The sequence below is a fragment of the Piliocolobus tephrosceles genome, chromosome 11, assembly GCF_002776525.5.
Source record: "Piliocolobus tephrosceles isolate RC106 chromosome 11, ASM277652v3, whole genome shotgun sequence".
Taxonomy (NCBI): domain Eukaryota; kingdom Metazoa; phylum Chordata; class Mammalia; order Primates; family Cercopithecidae; genus Piliocolobus; species Piliocolobus tephrosceles.
In genome coordinates, this window is record NC_045444.1 from 81,775,662 (window position 1) to 81,793,531 (window position 17,870).

The 17,870-nt window shown below is 35.8% G+C and overlaps 1 protein-coding gene across 5 annotated transcripts in view; it reads left to right on the top strand.

Moving 5' to 3' along the window:
- SLC39A10 (solute carrier family 39 member 10) overlaps positions 1 to 17,870 on the top strand; it is an 82,168-nt gene that overhangs the window by 48,796 nt on the left and 15,502 nt on the right. For all 5 annotated transcript variants that reach the window (XM_023217937.3, XM_023217929.3, XM_023217919.2 and 2 more), the window contains exons 4-8: positions 2,124 to 2,293; positions 4,120 to 4,308; positions 8,867 to 8,987; positions 11,792 to 12,160; positions 13,419 to 13,499. In XM_023217937.3, the coding sequence (XP_023073705.1) occupies positions 2,124 to 2,293; positions 4,120 to 4,308; positions 8,867 to 8,987; positions 11,792 to 12,160; positions 13,419 to 13,499 (930 nt within the window). The remainder of the gene's footprint in view (positions 1 to 2,123; positions 2,294 to 4,119; positions 4,309 to 8,866; positions 8,988 to 11,791; positions 12,161 to 13,418; positions 13,500 to 17,870) is intronic.

Below are 17,870 nucleotides of genomic sequence, written 5' to 3' on the forward strand. Positions count from 1 at the left end.
GTCTAAAATTTATACCTATGACCACTTCTCTGACTTATTTCATTAAGTTCTTCCACTGGTTTTATTTTTCCTGTCTATAAACAGGGGACTAACAAACTAGCCTGGTGATCATCATTAAGTTAGTCTGTAAACCTTATTCGAGCATATATTTTTTCTTTCTAGAATAAGGTTTTTGACTTCAGTTCCCCGTGGTTTGTCATCACAACAGTTAGAGCAATCACTGCCGCACCCCTGTCCCTGTGTTTTTTGTTTTTGTTTTTGAGATAGGGTCTTACATTGTCACCCATGCTGGAATGCAGTGGCGCAGTCTCAGCTCACTGCAACCTCCGCTGCCCAAGCTCAAGTGATCCTTCCGCTTCAGCCTCCCAAGTAGCTGGGGCTACAGGCGTGTGCCACCTCGCTTGGTTAATTTTTGTATTTTTAGTCGATACGGGGTTTCACCGTGTTGCTCAGGCTGGCTCAAACTCCTGGACTCAAGCTATCCGCCTGCCTTGGCCTCCCAAAGTGCTGTTTACAAGCATGAGCCACCACGCCGGGCCGCAATCCTCCTCATCCTTTCTTTCCACTAATCAGGATATATTATTTTTGTAGCAAATATGTGATCCTGGTTCCTCAAGAATTGAGTTCCTGCTCCTTCCTTAATCCAACATCCTTGCAAGGATTGAAGCCATTGAATCCAAGTCTAGTGGGTAGATCTTCAGCCCTCTAATACTGGTTGTTTTGAATCTTATTTTGCCTCTGAGGTTACCTATATTTACGTGATAGTAATTATCGTTTAAGATACAGGGTAAGCCACAGAGCTTCCATTAGTGATAGATGATCTATTGTTTTAATTCAGTGAGATAATTGAGCTAATGAGTATTGACTATAGTGTTAACGTTATTGGATATTGTAAATACAATGCCCATTGGATAAAAGTTTTATTGATAAAGTTCAGCATTTAGTGGGACAGTTAGTATCATCTCCCTGTCTTTTCCTCGTTGTTGAAAATTTTGAGTTATTTTGATGAAGAGATGCGTTTTTTCAATGTTATATCACAGACTTAATATAAAGTCTTTCTGCAGATTTATAGTCCTCTTAGATTTGATTTGAAAAATAGTATTTTAGATTAAAATCTTTATAAAAGTATTGCTCTTCAGTGAGATTTTCTGTAGATAGATCTTAAAATAAGCAGAATTTTAAAAACTAATAACATTTCTATTTCATTTTAGGCCAGTAATAGAAATTGTAATGAAAATGTCCAGCCCCCAAACCACTGGCATATATTTCTGATGTCTTACCTGTTTGTGAATGACCTAAAGACACGTATACGGAATTCCCCTTCACCACCATACCTATTTTTCTTTAAGTCATATTGTGAAAACATTTCTCTTGTGTTCTGAGCCAGTTAAAATTATATAGTGACTTTTTTTTAAGTGGTAAATTGTTACAGAAACCCAAATTGGAGGAATGGGAGTTTGGAACCAGGTGTAGAGAAAAAAATATCAAGAAAAATAGGACTGAATTTACCTTTGTAACAATAAAGTTACCAGTAATGAGACTTTTTTGTTATCATATGAACATGTTTCCATCTGGGGCTATGTTACATTTCTTAAACTCTGTATTAGAAAGATTTACAAAGATTATAACACATTAAATAGATACTTGGCTTTTTTAACAGGTGAGTTTTATAATTATATTCTTTAAATAAACAGCTTTATTATTGTGGCTCTGCCTTTAGACTTTTTTAATTTTATTTTTATTTATAAATTTTTTATTTTTATTTTTATTTATTATTTTAAATTTTTATTTTTATTTATAAATTTTATTTAGAAATTTTTATTTATACTTTAGCTATTAAGTGAATCACAGCCTTCAGTCATTTTAAGTCACTGGTTCTAATCTCGTGGGCCGTTGAAGGTACTATGTATAATTTGATCTGAGTTTCTTAATTCTTTTTAAAAATGTTTAAGTTAGTTATGTGTCATATTTTTGTTTTGTTTTTAAAAGTGCCATAAAGCTTTCATAGTCTGGGTAAAATAGTCTACCTTCTATGATTCATATATCTTATGTCTTTATTCTTTTTGGTAGTCTGTTGTTTTAAATTGTTATACTAACGTTGACTCTTAATTTCTTTTCTACAGCCTGGATTTGTGGTATCATTTCTATCACTGTCATTAGCCTGCTTTCCTTGCTAGGCGTGATCTTGGTTCCTATCATTAACCAAGGATGCTTCAAATTTCTTCTTACATTCCTTGTTGCGTTAGCTGTAGGAACAATGAGTGGAGACGCCCTTCTTCATCTACTGCCCCATGTAAGAAATGTTTTTAATCTTTTTAAAAATTTAAAATAAAAATATTTAAACTGAAAGGTCCTTCATTAGCAAGCTATAGCACAGTAATCTGGTATTTGTATTGTTTCATTTGATTATAGGATGAAGTATTTTTTCTCTGTTTTCAGAGTTTTAATAGCAATATTTTTTAAATAAATTGAATGATTAGGTCAACTTTGCTTTCAGATTTCTTTATAAAAATCTCTTTGAATTACAGTTTGCGATATCAGTAGCAGTGAGTGGTCTTTTTAAATCTGTGTAGCATATCAGGTAAGCGTTTAAGAGAAATACAAAAGATGTTGTAATGATTATGTCTATAGCTGGTATGCCATCAGCATCTTTGAGCAGGAGTAGGCAGATACACTCAGTGTGCTATTTTACAGTTAGCTCTTTACACGTGGGGGCATTTATCTTTTCACCTGGCATACCACTCCTTTTCTTCTCTTTGGGGACACTTCTGATTAATTACATGATCACAAACCCATATTCCTAGTACCATACTTATCAACCTTTTTACAAGTTGCTCTCTATAACCTATCAATAGTTAGGTAGATAACGGTCTACCACCAGCTAAGAGTATTTAATTCACTCTTACTATTTTTACTTAAATATAAAATTGAAGTATTGAGGATTTTCCTTCTAGAGAATTTGGGAGACAGGATTGTATTTGTGTTGTTGTGTATATCGCCTCTTTTGTGCACTCTTGGTTGAGAATTCCAGATTTACTATCTGCAGCAATGTGTGGCATTGCTTTTTTTTTTTTAATTAATAAATGGGTTAATGAATCTTAAGCCTGCAAATATGAATTTTCTTGTTTCACCATTTCTACTAGCCATCAAGAATAACAATAGTTTCCTTTAGAACTGGGCCTAGTAAGAGTTACTGAAGTGAGAACAGTATTTAAGTGCTATTTAACTTGTTTTTGTGTTAAAAAAGGGTTAACTAAACCTAGCTGTTACCTTTTTGAGTAGTCTGATATCCTCTGAGAGGTTTAGGTATCTCTTTGGTTGACCACTAGTTAACAGGAAAAGAATACAAATAAATTTTAGAATGAAGAAAGATACTTAAGTGCAGTTATCTAACTTATGTTCTATAAGATTACTATTGTGATACTTGTACATTTCATAATGTTGAAACGTAACTTTTTCTACACATACTTTTATGATTGCTAAAGCTTTAAAATATAGAAAATTGCGTATTTAAGGATACCCTCTTGCTGACTTTCCACAGTATATGCAGAGATAGTGACCTTATTACCTCTGAAATAATGTATGAGAAGAAATTTATGAAATAATCTGTACAACTCCCCCTGACATAAGTTGACCTATATAACAAACCTGTACTTGTACCCCTGAACTTAAAATAAAAGTTAAAAGAAAAAAATATGTAACAATCAGTTTAAGACAGAATTAGATTACACGGACTCACAAGTGACTGCTGGTGAATTAGTTTGTATGTTTTGTTTCATTTTTACTAAATATTTGGCATGTAAGTAAATCGTGTTCACTTCAATTTACAAAGAACCCGTCACTCCCTATTATTACTTCTAGCTTGATTCTCTAACTATAGTATGTATCTTATTATTATATTCATTTGAGTTGGTGGTCTTTGAGTTACTATAGAATGTAGTAGTATTCTGGACAACTGAGAAGAGCAAATTAAATGGAAGACTAAGTGAGATAATACCTAGGGGAGCACTTTAAAACTTGAGAGGTATTTTTTCTGTGTTGTTTAGGAGATTATAATTTCAAAATTTTAAATAGCATTTCAATTACCTGTTTAGAAGTTTTCTTTGTTTTTATTAATAGTCTCAGGGTGGACACGATCACAGTCACCAACACGCACATGGGCATGGACATTCTCATGGACATGAATCGAAGAAGTTTTTGGAAGAATATGATGCTGTATTGAAAGGACTTGTTGCTCTAGGAGGCATTTACTTGCTATTTATCATTGAACACTGCATTAGAATGTTTAAGCACTACAAACAACAAAGAGTAAGTATTTTTTATTTATTTCATTTTATACCATAAAACTCAAAACAAAAATTATCCTTTTCTGGGCATATGCTTTCCTTAATTATGATGTTGGTGTCAGTTTTGTAATAGCTAATCTTTAGAGTAAAAAGCTGACTTTGATTTTTTAAAATTAAACATATGGTGGTTGTTATTTGTTTTTTTTTTGAGACAGAGTCTCCCTCTGTCATCCAGGCTGCAATGCAGTGTTATGATCATGGCTTACTGTAACCTAGACCTCCTGGGCTCAGGTGATCCTTTTGCCCCAGCCTCCCGAGTAGCTGGGACCATAGGCACGTGCCATCATGCCCAGCTAACTTTTATGTGTGTATGTATGTATGTGTGTATTTATTTATTTTGAGACAGATTCTCACGCTGTTGCCTAGGCTAGAATGCAGTGACGTGATCTCCACTCACAGCAACCTCCACCTCTTAGGTTCAAGCAATTCTTGTGCCTTGACCTCCTGAGTGGGTAGGACCACAGCTGCACACCACCATGCCTGGCAAGTTTTTGTGTTTTTGGTGGAGACGGGGTTTTGCCATGTTGGCCAGGGTGGTGTCAAATTCCTGGCTTCAAGTGATCCACCTGCCTTAGCCTACCAAACTGCTGGGATTACAGATATGAGCCACCACACCTGGTGCCCTCTATTAAAAATTATTTATAGAGACAGAGTTCTCAGTAAGTTGCCAGGCTGGTCTTGAACTCCTGGGTTCAGTTCAAAGAGTTGGGATTACAGGCATGAGGCACCACACCTGACATGACTTTGATCTTTGCCATTTTTTTGTTATTATACATTTATTTTGGCACTTATAATCAAGATACAGCAGTCTCAGTTTCAGTTATTTTGTGTTACATCATACCTAATTGACTTAAATAGGATGGAAAAAGATATTTTCCAATTATGTTTATTATAAAAATGCAAAATTATGTAAAGAGAAGCAAGTTTCATCAGTCTTCTTAGGTAATATTTTTAATCAAAAGTGACTTTTATTGTAGTATTTTTTAATGAAAATGTTTTCACACAATACATTTCTTTATCAGAAGTGCCTCACCAATGATGGTACTGGAGGTAAGAGGTCAGATTAAAGGGGCTTTGTAGGACGAAAATAAAATGAAATGATGGGAATGGTGACTCTTTTCAAGAATGATGCACCGCTTTGGAGATGATGCTTGATGCTTGGTTGAACTGTTGCTTAAATACTCTTGATTGTGATGCAGCTGTCTGTTTCACCTCACATTTATGAGAATAAGACAAATATCTAAGAAGAATTATCCTCCAAGAAAGTAAATTCAGGGCTGCTGCCATTCACTATGATTTATAATCCTCCCTCTTCTCTTCAGTTTACATCTGCTTTTAAAGCTGTGTCCTGAATACATCTCACTAACATGTTTGTGATACTAACACTGATTATCTTCAGTGTATTCTGTTTAAGTAAAGCTTTCCACAAAAAAAAGAATTGGAAAATTCATTTTGTTAGTTAATTCCAGGTATCTTTTTTGGGATGGTCAAGATCTTAAAGATGTGTAGTCTACTCTTAAGATACAATTTTATGCTATTTTTGTTTCTGTTTTGTTTGCATATGTATGTGTTTTGTATATATTCCTTTCATGATTTGGACCAGATCTCTGAACTGTGATTCATGGGAGTGATTCTGGTTTACATAAAACTTATTTGTGTGACTGTGACTCATTCCTCATGATTTCCAGTAGTTATCTAAATCATGAGAAAGAAATCTTACTTCTCATCTGTATTTTCATATCTTATTTCAAATTGTATATTTTAGTTATATTTAGTCAGGACATCATCACATTTGTTTGCCTCCAAAGGAGAGGTGATTAAGATAGTGAGCCTAGAAAAGAAGAATGATAAAAGGAACTGGGAAAGTTCAACTTAGAGAAAAGTAAAAGAGAGCTAACAGTATTTAGATTTGAAGGGGCTTGTGGAAGGTGAAGTAATTAATTCTGATGGACAAGTAGAGAATAAAATGTGGTGGGAGGGATGCCAACACTGAAGGGGCTGGAGGGAAAGAAGAGTTGGCTAAGTAGATAACTGCAGAATAATTTGAAAGAGGTAGTGGGGCTTGAACGAGGGTCATGGCAGAAGAAATGGAAGGGGGGTGGAAAAGATGATTAAGGGAATTATTTAGATGAGAGAATCAAGAAGACTTCCTAGTTGATTAGATGTAAGACATACAAGTATTTAAAAGTTCATCACTACAATAAATTAGATATTGCAAAGTTTGTAAAGAAGTTTTAGAATTGCCAATTGAGCATCTCTAATGTGACAATCTAAGACCTGAAATGCTCCAGTGAGCATTCCCTTTGACCGTCACGTCAGTACTCAAGTTTCAGATTTTGGAACATTTCAGATTTCAGATAAACAAGTTTTTTGTTTTTTATAATTTGATCTTTTTAATCTCATTTTGAACCTAAAGTTACCAGTACTTATATATTTGTTTTTGCAAAGAAAACTGATATAAGAATGAAGTCACCAAACCATGACAGCTTTTTTGTAAATTTGAATTTGTAGGAAGTAAAACACTGGAAGGAACACCTTGGATATAGGGAGTGTACTCTAAATATTCAATAGTATGGAATTCTCAACTATATCAGAGAAGAGAATCTGGCCCATAAGTCAGGGCATCTGCTTTATGGTACATAGGACAATAAGTAAACTAAGATGAAAAGGTTATGGCATTCTTTTGAAGAAAGGAATTAGTGATATTTGAGTAGAATAGATATTTGACAGTCTGTGCAGAATAATCAACTGTTTCAGCTTTCAAACCACAAGTTAAAAAATACACTAGATGTTGAGTTGTTTCAGCAAGTTGGGGACCTTGAGGGTCATGATTTGCAAGCTTCTAAGAAAGTGGACAATCAGAACCAAAGCAATTAAACAAAATCTCAGCTGGTGTTTTCATTTTCTTTAATTTCTATATCCTTCTCATTGATTTTTGTACTATTGTTGGCTCCTCCTTCCTTTTTTTTCCCTTAACTCATGGTTGCCATTTTTTTTCTTCTCTTTAGGACTTGTCCATATCATTATTTTCCTGTGAATGTCTTAACTTTTCCCAGTTTCTATTGGCTTAGTGGCTTACATTAACCATTACTTCTCTTATTCTCTGTGCCAGGATTCAAATGGGGAGTTCCACTCTACTTGCCATTTGCTAGAGTCATTAACACTGTTACATTAAAATTCGGCAGCCCACTGGATTAGGATGAGTAGGGCTGGGAAGTCCAAGAATACTTCACTCTCTGTCTGCACCTTAGTGCTTCTCCACATGGCTTCTCTTCCTAGGAGAGACCAGTGTTCTTCATAGGATAGTGGCTGGCTTCCCTGAGCAAACGCAAAAGCTTCCAGATCTCTATAAAGCTAGCTCTGGACGTGGCACAGCGTCATTTCTCCTGCATTCTATTGATCAAAACAAGTCAAAAGGCTAGCCAGAATTCCAGGGCGGGGGGGGTGGGGTGTAGATTCCAGGTCCTCATAGGTGGAGCAGAATGCTCCTACAGGGAGGGAGGAAGTTGATAGTGGCCATCTTTGAAATTACCTCATGCTCTACTAGCCATGCAAGCTTACTTATGCAGCAGTTAGAAGACTTAAACATCTGAAACATAATAGCCTATAAACAAAACCAACAAGAAGAAAATACCATGCCAGTCAATAAGCATCTCCCAGAGAAAACTTTTATTTCAACACTGTTCTAGAGTAATTATTTGCTTTCTTAAATTAACATACATTAGAAGCAGAAATTTAAGTTGGAAGAGTTGTTAGTGGTAGTTACATTGATAAACGAAGAAAGCAGTAAAAGCCAGACTGTGAAGACATACGATAAGAAAAATTTAAACCTAAACAATGAAGTACAATAAGTAGTATTTGTAACTAATTAAGGACAGATTAAATTATGTTCTCCATCTAATTCCAAGGTGGTAAGAAAGGATGCTTGTCTTTACTGTAAGACTACTAAGAGTCACTTACTGTGATAGATCCTTTCATACATCACCTCATTTAATCCTCATAAGAATGTTATTTTTATTTTTACAGATGAGTATTCTTATATTCAGTAAATTTAACAAACTTGACCAAGTGTCAGATGGAAACTACAAACTTAACGATGCTCACTCAAATTTGACTCTCTTCTTTATGTCACATTCAGGGAAATAGAGATTGCATTAAATATGAACGAAATTCAAATGAATAAGCTTTAATTTTTTGGAACTTTCTGTCACCTTACACTTTTGGATAAGAGAGATTTACACATATTATACACATTTCATTTGTTGCATCTAATAATTCAGTACTGTGTGTGCTCTCTTCTTAACTTCAAAGGAGATGAATGGAACCTCTTAGTTGAATGTTTAAAAAAATACAAATTTAGTTGGATTTTTCATCTGTGGATTGCTTTACTCCCAGAAAATTTTTTTTCACTCCCCTTACAAAGTTAAGACCATTTTTACCTTTAGTTGTTAATGAGTCAATACTGTTGCTAATTGTGTCCTTGCATTTTATACTAATATCAGATACTTTTTTTTTTTTAGGGAAAACAGAAATGGTTTATGAAACAGAACACAGAAGAATCAACTATTGGAAGAAAGCTTTCAGATCACAAGTTAAACAATACACCAGATTCTGACTGGCTTCAACTCAAGCCTCTTGCCGGTAGACAGCAATTCTGACTCAAGACAAACTTTTTTCTTTTTCTTTTTTCATTCAAATTTACATTTAATTTCTATTTACATTCATTCAATCTGAAATTAAATAATACAGTAAACTAAATACAAGATGAAAAGCAGAAAAGGTGTTACCCTTATAGCACTCCTAAAAAGGCAGATGAATAATTTATTTACCGATAGATGCAAAGCCAACTTGGGATAGGAGAAACAATAGTTTTAAGAGCAAACACATAGATGAACCCATCTGTCAGATGTTATTCTAGATAATCCACTGAGATAATACTTGTGCTATAATGATAAGAATTACACAAGAAAAAGTACTGTATTAATCAGCAACAGACCACAGGTTATGTGTAACAAAGATTTTTGAGATGGAGTCTCGCTCTGTCACCCAGGCTGGAGTGCAGTAGCGCCATCTCGGCTCACTGCAAGCTCTGCCTCCCAGGTTCACCCATTCCCCTGCCTCAGCCTCCCGAGTAACTGGGAGTACAGACGCCCACCACCACGCCTGGCTATTTTTTTTTTTTTTTTTTGTAGTTTTAGTAGCAACGGGGTTTCACTGTGTTAGCCAAGATGGTCTTGATCTCCTGACCTCGCAATCCACTCGCCTCGGCCTCCCAGAGTGCTGGGATTACAGGAGTGAGGCTCCGCGCCCGGCCAACAAATACTTTTATGATAGTTTGTCTAGCTTGCTAGTGTCTCCTCCTGTGAAAAAAGGTAGATGTTTGGACATTGATGTTTTTGAGAAATTAACCATTTTCGAAATCTCAAAATCTGTTCTTCATCAATTCACCATTTCTTATGGGAAAAATCTTAGATCTAGCCCTTGTAAGCTAGGAGCCATATGATTAAATATTCAAAATAGGTCCTGTATTAAATATGTGATCCAAGGCTCAGAATATTAATACTATCTAAGATGCATCTTGTTTATAATCATTTATTACCTGTGGTAAAGAATGTTGAATTTATGGAGTATCATAGATGCATTCTCTACCCCTCCCCCTCAAATTACCTTCTGTCTCAAAAAATAGTATGGAAAAATCCCTCTTGAAGGATTCAAATTAGTTAAAACCAGAGAGGGGGAAAAACAACAAAATTTTCCTAAAAATCTGTTTCAAGTTCAGTATTTAATACTTTACATTAATAATCACTGCTGGTTTATAAATCCCAATTTAGTTATTCTGTGATGCTACAAACTTTATAATCAAATTAGTAAACTTCAGTGATTATATTTTAATTAAAAAACGTGTAAAATAAAAATGTATCCTATAATAACTGATTTTAAAGAAAATAATCAAGTGATGAAAAAAGCACTTAATCTCTTTCGTATACTTATCTGGTTTAATCATAAAGAACTCTCTTAGAAACTCAAGACTAGTGGCTGGGTGCAGTGGCTCACGCCTGTAATCCCAGCACTTTGGGAGGCCGAGGTGGGCGGATGAAAAGGTCGGGAGTTCAAGACCAGTCTGACCAATATGGTGAAACCCTGTCTCTACTAAAAATACAAAAATTAGCTGGGTGTGGTGGTATGCACCTGTAGTCCCAGTTACTCAGATGGCTGAGGCAGGAGAATCGCTGGAACCTGGGAGGCGGAGGTTGCAGTGAGCCAAGATCACACCATTGCACTCCAGCCTGGGTGACAGAGTGAGACTCCGTCTCAAAAAAAAAAAAAAAGAAAGAAACTCAAGACTAGTAATATTGACATCATCTTTTAAACTAGGATTGAATTTTTACAAATAAATATAAACAAGCAATATTGCATAGGTGTGTGCTTTCTGTGACACTAATGTGACACTTGACATGTTTTCACAGTCATAGTAGGGATATCCATTTATGAAATACAAGTTTTCAATAAACTTTCCACAGCATGGGAAATAAATTTCACTTAATAAATGGGAAGTCAGAAAAATTGATTTATTTGTGTGGCTGGCAGGCTTGCAATGCAGTTAATGCTTTTTATGCAGAAAAGTTGCAGTGTTTGCCACTAGTACTGGCAGTACTTATTATGAAAACAGTTTAACTGGAGTGGTTATACCAGCCAGTCACAGTGTGCATGTTACTAATAAATAGGACTGAGGAGGAATATTTTGGTAAATTTCACTGGAATTTGGTCAGGCAGTCAACACTACAGTTAGTAAATACATTTGAAAACAAGTGTCAGAGTATCACAAGCCATTTACTGTCTGAAAGAATGCCTGTACATACCAGCATAGCTTTTTGGGTTCTGGCTTTTCAGACATCACAAATTGTCAGAGAACAAGGATCTGCACTTTAAGTACAATTCTGCTCTTTATCATTATTGTAGCTTCTAATTTACCAGCTACAGTTAATAAAGTTCTCAGTAGGCTGCTGCAATAAGGGAGGAGGGGTCTAGAGAGAGTGATTTTTTTTTTTTTAAAGAGGCTTTCTATCCAAAGATGAACTTTTATCAAACTTTTATCTTCATGCTTTCCAATTTTTCTCCTCACTTTGCCTGCTTTTGATTTCAGTCCCTCCCACTGACCTCATCCGGAGCATCTTTTGAATCTCCCGCCAAACCCAATTTCTTCTTTGTGTGTGTTTGTTTTGTTTTGTTTTGCTAATTTTTTTATTGGACTCCAGTCCAATAAAAAAATTTTTTTTCTATTAGAATGGCTTCTAAATAATTTTAGGGAAATATATTTATTTAAGAATTCTAAAAGACATTCATTTAAGACATTGTTCATTGCACTGCTATTTTGTCTAGGTTTAAATTAGCAAATATCTATGCATTTAAATGTTGATAAAGCATATCCTTTGCTGTAAATACAGGAACTGATGACTCGGTTGTTTCTGAAGATCGACTGAATGAAACTGAACTGACAGATTTAGAAGGCCAACAAGAATCCCCTCCTAAAAATTACCTTTGTATAGAAGAGGAGAAAATCATAGACCATTCTCACAGTGATGGATTACATACCATTCATGAGCATGATCTCCATGCTGCTGCACATAACCACCACGGCGAGAACAAAACTGTACTGAGGAAGCATAATCACCAGTGGCACCATAAGCATTCTCATCATTCCCATGGTCCCTGTCATTCTGGATCCGATCTGAAAGAAACAGGAATAGCTAATATAGCCTGGATGGTGATCATGGGGGACGGCATCCACAACTTCAGTGATGGGCTTGCAATTGGTAAGTGGACTGGAAACCACTGTCTGTTCTGATCTTATGGATTATAATATGTGTGATTAAATTGGCTGGAGCTTAACAAATATACTGTTATGTATCACTCTGGTCAGTTGATTTTCCCAAAGGCTACAGTTTTGTGTTCAGTTGTTACATTTGGAGGTGTAAGGGTATAATTTAGTGGGGTTTTTTTGAACATGTAAACAAATGTCTGTAGTATATTTTTTTACTAACTTGATTTCTCAAAGAACAGTTAACCATATTGAAAAAGCTGCTTGACATTATATTTTCAAATGCATTTACATGTCCCTGAAAGAGAACAGTTTAATTTCAATCTTAGGTTTAATAAATTTTCCATATCTTTGAAAAGGCAAAAAAAAAAAAAATTTTTTTACAACATTGAAAATCCATTGTACTAAATTCAAATATATTAGTATCTTGCTGAAGTAAACTGATATTACCAGTTAAAGAGAACATTAAGTGTGATCAATACATTATTTTCTTTGAGATCCAGACTCTGTTAGCACCCAGAAGTAGGCTTTGGTTTCTTTCAGAGAGCAGAGACAATGTTTTTGAATTTACAGTAACTGTTTTTTTTTTTTTTTTTTTTAAATAGAGACAGAGTCTAGCTATGCTTCCCAGGCCGGTCTTGAACTCCTGACCTCAAGCAGTCCTTCTGCCTCAGCCTCCCAAAGTGCTAGGATTACAGGCATGAGCCACCATGTTCAGCCTATAGTAGCTGTTAATACTAAAGAATAAATAATTCTGCTTATAGACCTAAATGCATGTATACGTCTGACCTCAGTCCTCAACACTACCAGACAAGTAATACTTTGTGCCATTTGTTTTCTAGGTCTAGAAAAGTTTTGATAAGGATATTAGCCATTTAAATCCTTATAAAGATCAATGTGAGAGAGCAAGTACAATCTTAGACTTGTAAGACTTAAAGTTGACCATCAAACTACTGCTTTGAAGCTCGGAAAATTGTTACTATCCCCGAGATATTAGTGAGTTGGAAGGCTACACAAATAGAAAATTAAATTCAATATGGAATATTGCTTTTATTGAATAGCTATTTCTGTAGTTGTCACATACCTATTATACCCCACTATATGTTGAAAAACTATAGTGTGTAAGATAAGTGAGTCACTCATATATTAAGAAATTAATTTAGATAGGCAAAGGAAACTGCATCTGTCATTAATGAAAATGTGAAGAGTTAAGATCAGCAAAGCGCACTTGTTTTTTTTCTTATCTTCCTCAGGTGCAGCTTTCAGTGCTGGATTGACAGGAGGAATCAGTACTTCTATAGCCGTCTTCTGTCATGAACTGCCACATGAATTAGGTAATATAACCTTAAAAATTTTACCAGATTTCATCAAATGTAAGACTTCCTTAATTGTAATTGCATTCAAATTTCAGAGATGTTCAAGCATAAAAAATGGCTGATGGCAACTATAGTGTCACTAATTGTAAGATATTTCATGATGTTAAAATATGAAAAAAATGCTTCTTAAGATTGATGAAATGTTCATTTCTGTGTGGTTTCCTTTGCATTCAATAACATAGTTATGCTGTTATAATGAAGATTATAGATTATGACTTGTTCACTAAGTATAACTTTTAAAAAGAAATATTTCTTAATTTAAATGCCACATTTTGCTGTTAATCTACTTTTATTTCATATACCATGTAGACTATATTTTTAAAAGAATCAGGGTAAAGTTTGCAATTACATAATTGAAAGTTTTCCTAGATGTACCTAAGGCAGTCTTTCTTCATAAATAATGGAAAGTTATTATTGATGTTCAAAAAAGTTACCTGGATGGTTATTAAAGATAGGGTTGCGTTCTTAACTCTGTTACTAACCAGCACTGAGGTTTTAGAGTAATCATTTATTTCCAAAGCTCTTATTTTATCTATGAAGTAAGAAGGCTGGATGATATCTGTTTTCATTTCATATATTTTAATATTATAATCTTAATACCCAAAAATCTAGTATGTGTTTCTTACGTGATTTTGGTAGAATGGAACTGAATACTCAAAAAATAATCTTTAAAAACCTGTATTTTTCTTTTTTCATTTTAAAAAATGTTTTCTTCTTTATCGATACACTTTCAACTATAGTAATCACATATATTATGTTGGACTTGATTTTTTTTTTTTCCCGAATGCATTTCCCATTTGCCCTTAGAAATGAACGCTAGAAATGAGCTGCACTTTTTTTTTCTAAAAGAGAAATGGGTTACATTCTACTCACTTTGATTCCCTCTCCTGATACATCCCTTATGTTTCTTACCTTATGTTACTTATTATTAGGTTTTAAAACTCTCCATCCCAATTACGATGAGTTAATTTAATATGTTGCTTCTGCCCAATACTCAGAAATGTGCTTTTACCCCATTTTACATATTTAGCACCTACTATTGGACATAGCACATGGCCTTTAATTTCCTCCTGTCACAGATAGTAGTGCATTGAACATCTCTAGACTTGGTACCTGTCGACTCCTCTGAGATATATACTCAGAAACAGAATTGACAGGTCTAGGGTATGCATGCTAAAGCAGTATAATTTCCAAACAGCGATACCTGAAAGTTCTTGTTGCCACAACCCTCCCAATACTTGGTATTAACTCACCTTTTTTTTTTTCTTTGAGACAGAATCTTGCTCTGCTGCCGAAGCTGGAGTGCAGTGGCATGATCTCAACTCACTTCAGCCTCTGTCCTCCAGGTTCGAGCGATTCTCATGCCTCAGCCTCCCAAGTAGCTGGGACTACAGGCATGCGCCACCACGCCTGGCTCATTTCTTTTTTTTTTGAGACAGAGTTTTGCTCTTGTTGCCCAGGATGGAGTACAATGGTGTGATCTCGGCTCACCCCAACCTCCGCCTCCCGGGTTCAAGCGATTTTCCTGCCTCAGCCTCCCGAGTAGCTGGGATTATAGGCTTGTGCCACCATGCCTGGCTAATTTTGTATTTTTAGTAGAGACGGGGTTTCTCCATGTTGGTCAGGCTGGTCTCGAACTCTCAATCTCAGGTGATCTGCCTGCCTCGGCCTCCCAGAGTCCTGGGATTACAGGCATGAGCCACTGCGCCTGGCCATAATTTTTGTATTTTTAGTAGAGACAGGGTTTCACCATGTTGGCCAGGCTGGTTTTGAACTCCTGACCTCAAGTGATCTGCCTGCCTCGGCCTCCCAAAGTGCTAAGATTAGAGGTGTGAGCCACTGCACCTGGCCTTAACTTTCTCTCTTTTACCAAGGTAATGGATGTAAACCATTTCTTTTTTATTTTAGTTGCTATTTATTGGTTTACCAATTTAGTTTCTCTCCACATGCAAAGTACTTTGGGTTTTCCTCTTTTATAAATTAGAAAACAGTAGCTTAAGATGTAAATATTGATTCACATGCAAAATATCTGAGGGAAATGGAGATGGCATTAATTTGAAAGAAAAAAATACTAATGTCACCTTTTGAATATGCAAGGGATTTGTTCATGTGTTTTCTAATTTAATTTTTCTGAAAACTCACCTGGCTATGAAATGTCTGTCATTTGTGCGTAATTGTCTTGATTTGTAGTATTTGCTTATTTTGAATATAACTTACCATATGATTTTCTTGAAAAATCAATAACTTCTTACACCAAGTAGTAAAAATATATTAGTGCATACTTGGTGCTAATTCCTTAGGGCTTGATTCTGTATGGTTTCATTTACCTTGCCAACTTCAGACACATAATCTTCTCTCTTGTTCATGCCCATTATCCTTTATCCAGACCAAGTCATCACTGCCTTTGTGGTGTTTTGCTTAGACAGTTTCCATAGTCTTTATATCTCTGGTTTTATTCTGTTGTAGTATATCATTGCCAGATATATCTTTTTAAATGTGATGTTTTTATATAATTAAAGTCTTTCAGTAACTTTCCTGACATATAAAATAGAGCTGGACTTTATTAGTCACATTTTTTTTCCTCCTGTAACAGGGTCTCCCTCTGTTGCCTAGGCTCTAGTGCAGTGGCGTGATCATGGCTCAATGCAGCCTTGACCTCCTGAGCTCAAATGATCCTCCTACCTCAGTGTCCTGAGTAGTTGGGACTACAGGCGAGCACCACCATGCCCAGCTAATTTTTGTATTTTTGATAGATAGGGTGTTGTCATGTTGCCCAAGCTGGTCTTGAACTCCTGGGCTCAAGTGATCCACCTCCCTCAACCTCCTAAAGTGCTGGAATTACAGGTGTGAGCCACCACGCCCAGCTATGAGTCACACTTTCAATGACCTTCACTTCTCTCTACCTACCTTTTTGTTGTTACCTGCAGTACATCCTGTTACATGTTTTTCATTTCAACTAAACACAATTCACCAAATATGTAGTGTTGGTGCCTGAATCTGTTTCTTTGTTTATACCATTCTCCTACATGGCTGGCCCAAATACTTCTATTCCTAGTTTATCATGTTAAGAACCTTCAACTTTATTACTGTCTTTTACCTCATGCCTTGGATTACTGTTTCCTCTAAATTTTTTTGTTTACTTTCTCGGGGTCCTTTACCCATTTTCTTGTTAGATGCCCTGTTTCTTAAACGGTAGTTTTTTAATGCATAGATACTATGTCTTATACTCTTCTCTATCACATTCTGCTGTTAGTTTAACTATCACATACTGCTTTTAGTCTAACTCCACAAATCAAGGCTATCAGTTTTTATATATGAGTAACATGTTGCCTCATATTTAATCTTTCACTTAAAAACAAAACTATTTTTAGTAATAGACTTGGATAATCATGCATATACCTCCATAATGTACTAGAAAAGCCTCTAACTTTCCTTTCTGTTCATCTACCCACTACCCGATGAATGGACTATCAGGCTACTTCAAGTTTAAATGTGGTTTTATCGAATTGCCCTAACCTTCAAGTATTCACTCAGACACAGAATTGAAAACAAGTTGGAGATTAAGGATGGTGACCTTCTTACCACTTGTTTTTCTGTCTGCAATTTCTCATTGAAGGACTGACACACAAGGGCTGATAACCACGTGTAGGACAAATGCATTACATACATTAATGGCTAGGTAAGCCCTTGATACCCAATGCAGAGCTCTGGTAAAAAACTGGAGCAGAGAACTCTGCTTGGGCCAGGACCCCCCTAGTGAGTCATTCAGACCTCAGATGTCTACCTGTTTTATCCCACAAATCAGAGGTTGAGATGTTGCTACTGCTGTGAGAGGAAGTGTCAAGCCAGAGTATACTGAATTTTGCCAGAGGGAAAGGAGTAGGCTTTCAGAAAATTGTGCATTTTTCCTAATGTTAAATTGACATAAACTGTACCATACTCTAGCTGGATAGGCTACTAGGGAAGAAACAGTGTAAAGAAATGACCCAGCTTCCTCTTGTGGAGGTGACAGAAAGGCCTCTGGTCCTTGTATCTATCGACAAGTTAAGAAGTGGCACTATTCACAATAGCAAAGACTTGGAATCAACCCAAATGTCCATCAGTGACAGACTGGATTAAGAAAATGTGGCACATATACACCATGGAATACTATGCAGCCATAAAAAAGGATGAGTTTGCGTCCTTTGTAGGGACATGGATGCAGCTGGAAACCATCATTCTTAGCAAACTATCACAAGAAGAGAAAACCAAACACCGCATGTTCTCACTCATAGGTGGGAACTGAACAATGAGCTCACTTGGACTCGGGAAGGGGAACATCACACACTG